At 34.7% G+C, this 13,512-nt stretch overlaps 1 protein-coding gene across 1 annotated transcript; it reads right to left on the reverse strand.

The window, feature by feature from the left end:
- Positions 1-548: 548 nt before the first annotated feature.
- On the reverse strand, positions 549-13,156 carry LOC117086072 (NADH dehydrogenase [ubiquinone] 1 beta subcomplex subunit 11, mitochondrial-like). The gene is made up of 3 exons (XM_033215578.1): positions 13,152-13,156; positions 8,745-8,746; positions 549-1,136 (listed from the first exon to the last, which is right to left on the reverse strand). The coding sequence occupies exon 3, from the start codon at positions 1,114-1,116 to the stop codon at positions 655-657; it is 462 nt and encodes a 153-aa protein (XP_033071469.1). The 5' UTR covers positions 1,117-1,136; positions 8,745-8,746; positions 13,152-13,156; the 3' UTR covers positions 549-654.
- Between the last annotated feature and the right edge of the window lie 356 nt (positions 13,157-13,512).

The raw sequence follows: 13,512 nt of genomic DNA on the forward strand, positions 1-13,512 counted from the left end.
CTGTTAAATACAGTGATATTTCAGACTGATGTATTCTAAAAAAATTATACATTAATCTAGTTGTTCTGCCACCTGAATATATTTGAACTCCACATTACATTATTAACATGCAACCATGATATTCTTCTGAGAATATCCAGTATGTTTTATTTTACCATTAGTAGTAGAATAATATAGTTGACAAAATTTAGTAATCCTTAGTTATCTGAATTTTGGAAACACTGTATATAATTTATTCCTGAATTAGTTTGTTCCAGAGATGGAGCTTGAAGAATTTTCATTCCTCAGAGGCTTGAATTTTAATAAAAAAATTGAAATTTTAATTACTTTTCCTGAGTTTATATACTAGATATATTCTTAAAAATTTGGACTTTTATTTTGTTATCTTTTACCCTGTCACAAAAAAAAAAAAAAAGGTTTGCATACATTTTTTTGAAAGGGAAAAGGACTAGTTGTTACAGGGATCTGGGATCAATAAAACAAGATTATGATTACAGTAATCTTCCCTTATCCACAGTTTGGCTTTCTTTTTTTTTTTTTTTTTTTTTGCGAGTCGGACTTTCAGCCCCTTTAATTAGGTGCTCTGAGAAGAGGTCAGAATGGCAGGCAGGAGGTGGGGAAGGTGGTACTTCTTGAGCCCCACTCAGCAACTGGTCACTCATCCTCTGGCAGCTGGATCTTGCTGGGGTCGAAGTAGTTGGATTCCATAATGGGAAGGCCATTGGCCTCTCGGTATTTCACAAGTCTCTCAGCTTCGTGGCGGGACCACTCTTTCATCCTGTAGTCAGGCAGATAGGCCACATAGGTGCTGCCAAGGACCAGGACGATGGAGACGCCAAAGAAGAAGACAACTCGCATGTTCCAGACGTCTAAAATGGGGTCCTTGTCATAACCATGGGAGTCTGGGTTCGTCTCATAAAAGTTTTCGTCTTCGGGTTCTGGGTCCTCTTGCCACGGTGTGGTCGGTTCTGGGGCCCGCCTTCCCGCCACAGCGAACGGGGCGATCACAGTCCTGGAGAAGCTAGATCCCCAGCGGACGCGGGCGGCCGGGAGCCCTCGCGTTGCCGCTGCCACCAAAAGACGGCGAGCGCTCAAACCAAACAGCCCAGCCGCCATGACAGATGGTGCTGCAGGGTCTAAGGGGCGGGGACGGAAATGCGACTGTGCGCAGCTGCAGTGGGTGAGAGCGCGACAATTATCGCTCCCCCTCCACCACGCTATATAGGTCCCAGATCTGATTTTGTTTTCCAGTGAGGCGGGGCGTTGAGCAACCGTCTTTGCCTCCAGTTGTCCTGGCTTCGTGGTGCCAACCATTCTCTCCCCCTTTCGGCCAGGCTGAGAAATTTCTTATTGATGGATCTGCTCATTTCCTGGATAGGAAGAAATCGGGGCTAGTTTGGCTTTCTATACCTGCATTTATTCATGGTCAACCATGGTCCAAAAATATTAAGATATTTTGAGAGACAGAGAAAGGCAGACACATACACACACACACACACACACACACACAAATACACACAGAGAGAGAGACTATATTCACATAATTTTTATTATGGTGTATTGTTATAATTGCTCTATTTCATTACTAGTTATTGTTTTCCATCTTTTACTGTGCCTAATCTTTAAATTCAACTTTTCATAGGTATATGTGGGGTTTGGTGCTATTTGGAATTTCAAGCATCCCCTGGGGGTATTGGAATATATACCTCACAGATAAGGGGGGACTACCATATAAAGTTAAGTTAGAAATCATAATACTACTAGAATTGTTACTTGTCTATGACCTTAAGTGTAATGAACTGACTAGGACTATAAACAGAACACTACTCATCAGGAGAACTGTTAACCTTTCCAATCAAAAAGGGTTTGTTTTGGTTTCATGTTGCATTTTCAAGGTTTAATGTTTTTTCTGTCAATTTTTACTTTATTTATTTTATTATACTTTAAGTTCTAGGGTACATGTGCACAACGTGCAGGTTTGTTACATAGGTATACATGTGCCAACATAATTTGTTTAATGATACAAGCTTTATAGAATCTCAGATTAAATGATTTGCCTGAGGATACATAGTCATTGTGCACTGAAACTGTCTTAAATCTAAGCCCTATGGTATGGAAGTCTGTGCTTATTCCATAAAGTGTAGCTGAAACATTTAATTGTGTTTGTGAACTGAGAATTCATTATGACAATCTCAGTTATTATTAATTCCAGTTAGTACTGGATTAATTTGTCTCTGATTTAAAAATATATGATTCAGAAGTCATTAATCTTAGATTGCTCTTGTTTTCATTTGATATTATTAGAAGAAAATATCTTAGTCATATAGTTTTTACTAATTTGATATAAAAGCATATTTTACAGCTAGTACCTAGATGTTTCCCTTGAAATAGAGTTTATATTAGAAAACCTAACACAACATTTTCTATACTGTATGGTACAAAATTTTCAACTATCACTATATGGAGTTATAATAAATGATTGGTAATATGCTTACTAATGACTTGCAAAATTTCTTTTTGGTAGAGCAGAAATGGTAACTAATTTATTTAGCTTCTGCTACTATAGATTAGCCTATTCAGTTGTTAAGGTATATTTTTAATTGTTTTAGAAACATGTTCTATATGAAGGTTATAATGAATTTACTAATGGGGTCTTGACTACTATTCTTTTCATTCATCTTCTGCTAGGAAGGTATTGATTACTGTCCTTTGAATGACTTCACATTACTTTCATTTTCAATTATCTGTAACAGGACTCAATAGAAAATAAAGAATGGTTCTATTTTTTAAAAAATAGAAAATGACAATATGCAAAGATGTATAGTATCTGCAAGAGATGATATTAATTTTAGGTTTGTTCAATAATTTCCATCATTAGAATATGTTCCTTGGAAATCACAGAATGAAGAATCTGATAGGAAATGTTAATAGCATCAAATGGAATAAATTATTTTCCATGTTATAATAATCTGATTTAAATAGTACTCTAAGAAGGTAAGTTTTCTTCTACAATTGAGGGATTTAACTTTTACAGACTGTATTGTCCATCATGTTGAGGGATGTATTGATTCCCATAGGTTTTTCTGATACCTTTATAGCCTTATGTATCAGAAATGCTTTGCATCAAACATAACTATCTTCTTGTCTACCACAGTGAAGCTTCTGAAAAAATACAATTTGTACATTTGTTTTATTATATTACATCATCATGGATTCTTAAAAAAAAAGAAAGCCAATTCTCATTGATAGATTTTTAACTACTTATTGCTGGTAGTCTTGTGGTCTTGGATACAAGTGCAAGTATAAACATAATAACTATAATCAAAGTAATATAAAATCCTTTTAATTTTGGAAGTTAGTGGGTTTAAATGCCATATTTTAAATTGAGAGGGAGGTAGAGAGGTATCTGTAGCCTAAACAAAACTTTAGTGTATGAGACAATTTTAATTTTTTGTTTTTAATTTATTTGAGTACAGGTTATGCTATATTCTATAAACATTATTATATTATATTATATTAATATTACAATTGCATTGTATTATATATGCAACTGTTGCTGAAACTATGAATAAAGTTTTTGTTTGCTTACCTTTTGAGGGAGATTTTCTAAAAGTATTTTTATCACAATATTTTCTTTTTACTCCCTATAAAACTTCTTGATTTCAAAGAATTTGAGAGTAAGAGTAGAGGCCAAATTCTTCTCTTTGCATCTTACTATTGAGCAAAGGAGACAGTTGTGACTTTCTTTTGCAGAAATTCTCTTCCATAGAATTAATCTTTGCATATAAAGTGGGAATGAGAGGCTGTGCTGCTGTCGTCACTGATGTTCACATGATTAGAAGATGTTTTGGTTGTTTAAAATATAGTATATTTCGGCCGGGCGCGGTGGCTCAAGCCTGTAATCCCAGCACTTTGGGAGGCCGAGACGGGCGGATCACGAGGTCAGGAGATCAAGACCATCCTGGCTAACACTGTGAAACCCCGTCTCTACTAAAAAATACAAAAAACTAGCCGGGCGAGGTGGCGGGCGCCTGTAGTCCCAGCTACTCGGGAGGCTGAGGCAGGAGAATGGCGTGAACCTGGGAGGCAGAGCTTGCAGTGAGCTGAGATCCGGCCACTGCACTCCAGCCCGGGCGACAGAGTGAGACTCCGTCTCAAAAAAATAAAATAAAATAAAATATAGTGTATTTCAATGACTGTTTTGATTGATAAAAATGAGTCTAATTTGAAAAATATGTTCTTGATTTTACTATAATAGACAATTTCTATAGAGGCAATAGCAAATATATATAATATACCTTTTGAATCTCTAATCCTAAGAAGCATACCTTTGAGCTAAGAAGAAATGTGATCTAATAACTCTCTTAACGGAGATTATTATTTTATGATTTTAAACATTACCATCCAGAAGGTCTTGTTTATAACTGAACTTCAATATGAGATAATTTTCTTTCTGAGAAGAAATAAGAAATAGGAAAACATTATTCAACATGTAGAATGTTTTATATTTTCAGTATGGCTAAGAAGTATTATACGTTGCTTAATTTCCAAATACTTGTGGACCTTCCAGGTTTCAATCTTTTTAATATTTTATAGTGATCTGAGAACATATTTTATATGATTTCTATTCTCTTAATTTTGTTAAGATGTGTGCTGTGGCCCAGAATATGGTTTATATTGGTGAATGTTTTATGAGCTTGAAAATAATATGTATTTGGCTACTATTGGATGAAATATTTGATAAATGTCAATTAGATCAAGTTTACTGATAGTGCTACATAGGTCAGCTATATCCTTACCAATTATCTGCCTGCTTATTGATTACTAGTTGAGATATGTTAGAGTCTGAACTGTAATTGTGTATTTCTCTATTTTTTTCCTTTCATTTACATTGTTTTAGCCCCATGTATTTTGATTCTCTTCTTTTAGGTACATAAAGCTTTAGTATTGTAACGTTTTGGAGAATTGGCCACTTTAACCTTATGTAATGCCCCCATTTTTCCTAATAATTCTTGCTCAGAAGTCTTCATTGCCTGATATTAATATAATAGCTTTATTTTAATTAATATTAGCATAGACTATCTTTCTCTGACCTACACAATTCCTTATATTTAAAGCATTTTTCTTATAGATAACATATTCTTGGATTTCTAATCCACCCTTACAGTGATGTCTTTCAACTGGCATATTTAGATATTCAAATTTAAACTAATTATTGATATACATCAATTAATATCTACTATTTTTATAATTGATTTTGTTTTTTTCATTTTTCTTCTTTGTTTTGTTCTCATTTTCTGCTTTCTCTGGTTTTAATTGAACATTGAACAAAATTCAATTTGTTTCCTTTCTTAGCATATAAATTGTACTTCTTTAAATAATTAATGGTTGATCTAAATGTACAACATACACTTTAACCTAAATTCACCTTCAAACCATAATATACCAGTTCAAGAGGAGTACAGATATTTTAAAGCAAAATATTCTAAATTCCCTTTCTTTGTGATGTTGCTGTCATTAATTTTACTTAATATATCACCCAATGCATTGTTAGTATGAAAACTTTAAAAGTTATTTCAAAATCAATTAAGAATAAAAAATTAAAAAGTTATTTTGGCTTTCATTTATTCCTTCTCTTTTGACCTTCTTTTTTTCTTTATGTAAATCCAAATTTCTAACGTGTACTATTTTTCTCCTGTCTGAATTAATCATTTTAACATTTTCTTCAATGCAAAAGTCCTGGCAGCAAATTCACTCAGTCAGTATTTGTCTGAGAAAGTCTTTATTTTTGTTTTGTTTTGTTTTTGAAGAATAGTTTTGTAACAGCTCAAGGTTGTTGGGGTTTTTATTCTTTCAAATTTTCAAATATTTCGTTTCAATCTTTTTTACTTTCGAAATTTTTTAAATTATACTTTTAAGTTCTGGGATACATGTGTAGCGTGCAGGTTTGTTACATAGGTACACACGTGCCATGGTGGTTTCCTGCACCCATCAACCCGTCACCTACATTAGGTATTTCTCCTAATGCCATCCCTCCCCTAGCCACCCACCACTCCCGCCAACAGGCCCCGGTGTGTGTTGTTCCCCTCTCTGTGTCCATGTGTTCTCATTATTCAACTCTCACTTATGAGTGAGAACATGCAGTGTTTGGTTTTCTGTTCCTGCGTTAATTTGCTGAGAATGATGTTTTCCAGCTTTGTCTGTGTCCCTGCAAAGGACATGAACTCATTTTTTTTTATGGCTGCATAGGATTCCCTGGTATATATATGCCACATTTTCTTTATTCCATCTATTCTTGATGGACATTTGAGTTGGTTCGAAGTCTTTGCTATTGTGAACAGTGCTGCAATAAACATGTATGTGCATGTGTCTTTATAGTAGAATGATTTATAACCCTTTGGGTATATACTCAATAATGGGATTGCTGGGTCAAATGCTATATCTGTTCTAGATACTTGAGGAATCACCACACTGTCTTTCACAATGGTTGAACTAATTTACACTCCCACCAACAGTGTAAAAGCATTTCTATTTGTCCACAACCTCTCCAGCATCTGTTGTTTGCTGACTTTTTAATTTTCCCCATTCTAACTGACATGAGATGGTATCTCATTGTGGCTTTCATTTGCATTTCTCTAATGACTAGTGATGATGAGTTTTTTTTCATATGTTTGTTTGCCACATGAATGTCTTCTTTTGAGAAGTGTCTGTTCATATCCTTCACCCACTTTTTGGTGGAACTGTTTGTTTGTTTGTTTGTAAATTTGTTTAAGTTCCTTGTAGATTCTGGATATTAGCCCTTTGTCAGATGAATAGATGCAAACATTTTCTCCCATTTTGTAGGTTGCTTCTTCACTCTAATGATAGTTTCTTTTGCTGTGCAGAAGCTCTTCAGTTTAATTAGATCTCATTTGTCACTTTTGGCTTTTGTTGCCATTGCTCTTGGTGTTTGAGTCATGAAGTCTTTGCCCATGCCTATGTCCTGAATGGTATTGCCTAGCTTTTCTTGTAGAATTTTTATGGTTTTAGGTCTTATGTTTAAGTCTTTAATCTGTCTTGAGTTAATTTTCATATAAGGTGTAAGGAAGGGGTCCAATTTTAGTAAAATAATTGATTTTCAGTTTGTTCAGATTTTCCATATCATAAGGATGAAAATGAAGACTTACTCTTTTTTTTTTTTGAGATGGAGTCTTGCTCTGTTGCCCAGACAGGAGTGCAGTGGCGTGATCTCAACTCACTGCAAGCTCCGCCTCCTGGGTTCACGCCATTCTCCTGCTTCAGCCTCCCCAGTAGCTGGGACTACAGGCACCCGCCATCTCGCCCAGCTAATTTTTTGTATTTTTAGTAGAGACAGGATTTCACCATGTTAGCCAGGATGGTCTCGATATCCTGACCTTGTGATTCACCCTCTTTGGCCTCCCAAAGTGCTGGGATTACACATGTGAGCCACCGCGCCCAGCCGACTTACTAACTCTTTATATGTTAAAGTTTAAATGGTAAGTTTCTTATTATACTTGCAAATTTGCATTTTCCTTAGTACCAGTGGGACTGAGTGCCTTTCCCTATGTTTAAAAACATTTTGCTTTTTAAAAAATTTTGTCAATTCCCTGTTTAAATGCTATTTCTCTTCAAATTCTCCATTTCTCCGTAAAAATAACTCCCCAAGTTGGTGTTTAAAACTACAGTTTGTTATCTATTTTATTTTTCTGTGGGGTTGACTGGGATCAATCCAGCAGCTTTAGGTTGGTATTTTATGCAATTGCAGTCACATGGCAGCTCAGGAGCTAGGGCTGGAGTAATCTGAAACTTTATCTGGTGTGAATGTCCAAAATAGTTTATTTACATCTGGTCATTTGGTACTTGGCATAAGTTTTATATTGCTGCCATACCAATTATCATTAACATAGTGGCTTAAACTACACACATTTGTTATCTTACAGTTTTGTAGGTGAAAAATCTGACATACTACTCACTGGGCTAAAACGAAATTGTTGATAGAGGCAATCAATAATTGTCTAGAGCCTCCTTTAAATTATTAGTGCCTCCTTTCTGGAGGTGCTAGGCTAGGGTGTTGTCTATTTCTTGCTTACTTGGGCTATTGACAGAATTCAGCTCTCACTGACTCAGATTTTTACCTCAGCTATATGTTGAGGTTTCTGTTTTCTTCTTGACTGTCCGTTTAAGTGAGGACCCTTTGTAGCTCCCTCTAGAAGCTGCCCATGTTCTTCGGCTCATAGCCCTCTTCTTCCATTTTCAGACAGCAATGGCAGGCTGTGTCTTCTCTCTGTGTATTCCTTTTAATCTGTCCTCTTCTTACTTTTATTGCATCTCTCTGACTCAATGTTTGACATTCCTCTTCCATGTGTAAAAGCCTAATAATCCAGAATAATATCTCTATTTTAAGGTTTCTATTCTTAGTCCCATATGCAAAGTTGCTTTTACCATGTAGGGTCACAGAATCACATGTTCTGGGGATTAGAGCACAGACATTTTTGGGGACCATTATCTGCCCATGATGTATCCATTGCCACTCTTTCTCCACATGGTATCTTGTATTCCAAGACCATGCCACATGGCTTGCCTCTGTTTTCTTTTTTTATTTTATAATTTTTGAAAATTTTATAGATTCAGTTGACACATGTGCAGGTTTCTTACATGGATATATTGTGTAATTTTAAAGTTTTGGCTTCTCGTATACCAATCATCCGAATAGTGAACATTGTACAAAATAGGTAATTTTCAACCGCTATCCACCTCTCGATCCCCCTTCTTTGAGGTCTCCAGTGTCTATTATTTATCTCTGTATGTCCATGTGTGCCCATTATTTAGCTCCCACTTATAAGTGAGGATATGTGATATTTGGTTTTCTGTTTTTCAGCCATTTCACTTAGGGCAGTGGCCTCCAGCTTTATCCATGTTTCTGCAAAGGACATGATTTTATTTTCTTTTATGACTGCATAGTATTTCATAATGTGTATATGCCACATGTTCTTTATGTTATCATCTAAATGTCCTAAGTTGATGGACACTTTGGTTGATTCCATGACTTTGTTATTATAAATAGTGTTGCAATAAACACACAAGTGCAGAGCCTTTTTGATATAATGATTTCTTTTGTTTTGCATAGATAGCCAGTTACAGGATTGCTGGATCAACTGGTAGGTACTATTTTTAGTTATTTGAGAAATCTCCTAATTTACATTCCCACCAGTAGTGGATAACTGTTCCCTTTCCTCTGCATCCCTGCCAACATCTGTTGTTTTTTGACTTTTTTATGATAGTTATTTTGACTGGTGTAAGATGGTGTCTCGCTGTGGTTTTAATTTGAATTTCTCTGATAATGAGCAATTTTGAACATTTCTTCATATATTTATTGGGCAATTGTATATTTTCTTTTGAAAAATCTCTGTTCAGTCCTTTGCCCACTTTTTAATGGAGTTGTTTGTTTTTTCTTATTGAGTTGAGTTCCTTGTAGATTACTCATATTAGTCCTTTGTCAGATGCATGATTTGCAAATACTTTTTCCTATTCAGTGCGTTGTCTGTTTACTCTGTTTACTCTGTTGCCAATTTTTTTTTTTTGCTTTGCAAAGCTTTTTAGTTTGAGTCTCATTTGTTTGTTTTTGTTTTTGATGCATTTAATTTCGAGGTATTAGTCATAAATTCTTTGCCTAGACCAATGTTCACAAGAGTTTTTTCTAGGTTTTCTTCTAGAATTTTTATAGTTTCAGATCTTACATTTAAGTCTTAAATCCATCATGAGTTAATTTTTGTATATGGAACCGTATGAGAGATAGGGTTCCAGTCTCACTCTTCTGCACATAGCAATCAAATTTTCCCAACATCATTTATTGAAAAGGGGATCCTTTCCCCATGCTGTTTTGTTTACTATAGCTTGGAGTATAATTTGAAATCAGGTAGGGAAATGCCTCCAGCTTCATTCTTTTTGCTCAAGACAACTTGGGCTATTTGCACTGTTTTTTAGTTGCATATAAATTTTAAGATTTTTTTTCTGATTCTTTGAAATATGAGATTGATAATTTCATAGGAATTGTATCTGTAGATTGTTTTGTACAGTATGGTCTTTTCAGCATGTTGATTCTTTCAATCCATGAGCATGGAATGTTTCTTCATTTGTTTCTGTCACTTATGATATCTTTCAGCAGTGTTTTGTAATTCTCCTTGTAGAGATCTTCCACTTCCTTGGGTTAAATGTATTTATTCCCAGGTGTTTTGTGCATGTTGTGTATATTGTAAATGGAATAGAGTGCTTGATTTGGTTCTCAGCTTGAACATTATTGGTGTATAGAAATGGTACTGATTTTTGTGCGTTAATTTTGTATCCTGAAACTTTATTGGGGTAATGTTTCAAGTCTAGGAGTCTTTTGGAGGCGTCTTTAAGGTTAAGTATAAGATCATGTCATCAAAGAACCAAGATAATTTGACTTATTCTTGGAATTTTAATGCTTTTTCTTTATTCCTCTTGTCTGATTGCTTTGGCTAGGACTTCCAGTACAATGTTAAATAGATGTGGTGAGAATGGGCATTCTTATCTTGTTCCAGCTGTTTATAAGGAAGATGCTTTTGACTTTTCCCCATTCAGTATAATGTTGGCTGTGGGTTTGTCATGCATGTCTTTTAGTATTTTGAGATATCCTCCTTTGATGCTTAGATTATTAAGGGTTTTTTAAAATAATAAATGAATGCTACATTTAATTGAATGCTTTTTTCTGTATCTATTGAAATGATCATATGTTTTGTTTTTTTTTCATTTGGTTTAAGTGATGGATCATATTTATCGATATGTGTAAGTTGAACCATCCTTGGGTCCTGGAATAAAACCCACTTAATCAGGATGTGTTATCTTTTGTTATATGCTTCTGAATTTGGTTTGTTAGTATTTTGCTGAGGATTTTTGCCTCTATGTTTATCAGGGATATCGGTCTGTAGTATTTTTGTTGTTGCTGCTGTTGTGTCCTTGCCTGATTCTGGTATCAGGGTTATGCTGGTTCTGCAGAATGAGTTAGGGAGGAATCCCTTCTCCTCAATGTTTTGAAATAGTTTCCATAAGATTGGTAGGAGCCCTTTGTATGTCAGGTAAAATTTGGCTGTGAATTCATCTGGTCCTAAGCTTGTTGCTGTTGTTAGGATAATTTTTATTACTACCTCAATTGTATTACTTGTTATTGGTCTGTTCAAGGTTTATATTTCTTCCTGTTTCAGTCTTGAGGGGGTGTATATTTTCATGAATACGTCCTTTTCCTTTAGGTTTTCTAGTTTGTGCATGTACAGACACTCACAGTAGTGTCTGATGATATTTTGTATTTCTGTGATACCTAATGTAATGCCACCTTTATTTCTGATTGTGCTTATTTGAATTTTCTGTGTTTTTCTTGGTTAACTTAGCAGTCTATTAATTTGGTTTCTGTTTTCAAAGAAACAACTTTTCATTTCATTGATCCTTTGTATCCTTATTTTGGTCTCAATTTTACTTAGTTCTGCTGTTGTCTTTGCCATTTCTTTGCCATTTCTTTTCTTCTTTGAGGTTTGTTTTGTTTTTGTTTTATTAGTTCTTTGAGGTGTGGCATTAGGTTGTTAGTTTGAGATAATTGTTTCTTTTTGATGTTGCCTGTAATGCTACAAACTTTCCTCTTAGCACTGTTTTTGCTGCATGTCAGAAGTTGTCATACGTTTTGTCACTATTTTCATTCATTTCAAAATTTCTTTTATAATTTCTTGCTTTAATTTCATCAGTCACCCAAAAATTGCTCATGAACATATAGTTTAGTTTTCATGTTTGTATAGTTGGGAGAGTTCTTCTTGGTATTGACTTCTAATTTTAATCTACCCACATCACTTGCCTTTCTAATGGCATGGTTATACCAAGGTTATAACACTTTTTACCTGGTAGCTTGCTTCCAAGGAGGAACTCCCCTAGAACAGGTATTCTAAAGAGTCAGGCAGTAGAAGCTGCCAGATCATTTGGCAGTAAACCAAGAAATAGCACAGCATAACATACCTTCTATAATCCTATATGGCTGAAGCAGCCACAAGACCTACCCAGATTTGAGAAAATGAAGACAACAGATCAACACCAACTATCTTATTTGTGAAGTCAAATTGTGGGATGGAAATATATAATAAGCTACAATTTTCATTTCCAATTGCTGTGTAAAAATCTACTTGCAATTTAGTAGCTCTAAAACCAGTCTCATGATTTTTATGGGAGCAGTTCTCTCTTGAGGCAGTCATAGTTAGATACTAGATGAGACTTCAATAATCTGAATTCTCATCTAGTCTAGATATCCAAAGTGGTACACTTACATGGCTGCAGTTGATGTTGGGTTTTTGCTAGGACCTCAGTGTGAGCTGAGTGCATCTACACTTGGCTGCTTCAGGTGGCTTGAGTTTGAGAATGAGTGTTTTAAGAGACCCAAATAAAAACTATAAGACTTTACAACTTCACCTTGGATGCCTCAGAAGGTCATTTGATCTGCATTCTATTGGTAAGTCAAAGGATTTTGGTCCGCTTAGATTTGAGGTGAGGACAAAAAGTCCTCAAGTAAAAGAAAAAGTACTCAAGTATCTTTCTTCAAGCAGTTTCTCAGCATGGCCAGTTAGGCTTCCTCACTGCTATGGGGACCTCAGGGTTCCAAATCAGGGCAGAAAGTGCTGATCTTTTTAAAGGAAAGGCCTGAAACAGGCATAGCATCACTTTTGCTTAACTATAGTTTCAAAATATTCATTGGTCAGTCTGAAGCCAAGGGGAGGGGAAATATACTGTCTCTGAAAGGAAGGAGTGTTAACAAACTTAGAGCTATCTTCAATCTGTTACATACATAAAGAAAAACAGAAAATAGCTCCTTCCTTGTTATGTGAGTTGCAAGTGATTTTTCAAGTTTGTTTCTTGTCATGGTTTATTTTGTACTCAGCAAATTAAAAAAAAAATTGTGTTCACATCTACTTATATCATTATAGTTCTTTGTTTTGTGTTTAGAAATACTTTTCTTATTCGCAACTTACTTTTAAAAAATTCTTATATTTTCTTCTAATGCTGTTATGGACTTCTTTTTCTGGGTTTAAACCTCTAAACAACATGTGATTTATTTTTCTTTATGTTTATTTTATAAATATACTTAAAAGTCTTGAGACTACTCTGTGTTTTCAATATTATTTATTAAGTAGTATATATCTTCCTTCACCCCACTAGTTTCGTTCTCTTATAATCAAACATCTTATAAGTCTAATCCATTTTGAACATTTTCATGTGTTCTTTTGATCTATCTATTCATGTACAAGAAAAATGGTTTTAAAAATTGTGGTTTTGTATCATCTAGAAGGTATATATTTCCCAGTATGGTTCCTTGTCAGAATGTTCTTTGAAATTCTTGCTTATTTATTTTTCCATTAAAATATCAGAATTAGTGTCTCTGGTTCCAAAAAGTTCTAAAAATTGACATGCTTCTTTTTTAGAGAAAATATGTATTTTTTTATTTTTATTTTTTGTTTTTTT

The sequence above is a fragment of the Trachypithecus francoisi genome, unplaced genomic scaffold (assembly GCF_009764315.1).
Source record: "Trachypithecus francoisi isolate TF-2019V2 unplaced genomic scaffold, Tfra_2.0 Lachesis_group1, whole genome shotgun sequence".
In the NCBI taxonomy this organism is placed as follows: Eukaryota; Metazoa; Chordata; class Mammalia; order Primates; family Cercopithecidae; genus Trachypithecus; species Trachypithecus francoisi.

Excerpts from the sequence above, each read along its gene's own strand:
- LOC117086072 (XM_033215578.1), bottom strand. The coding sequence starts at position 1,116 with ATGGCGGCTGGGCTGTTTGGTTTGAGCGCTCGCCGTCTTTTGGTGGCA.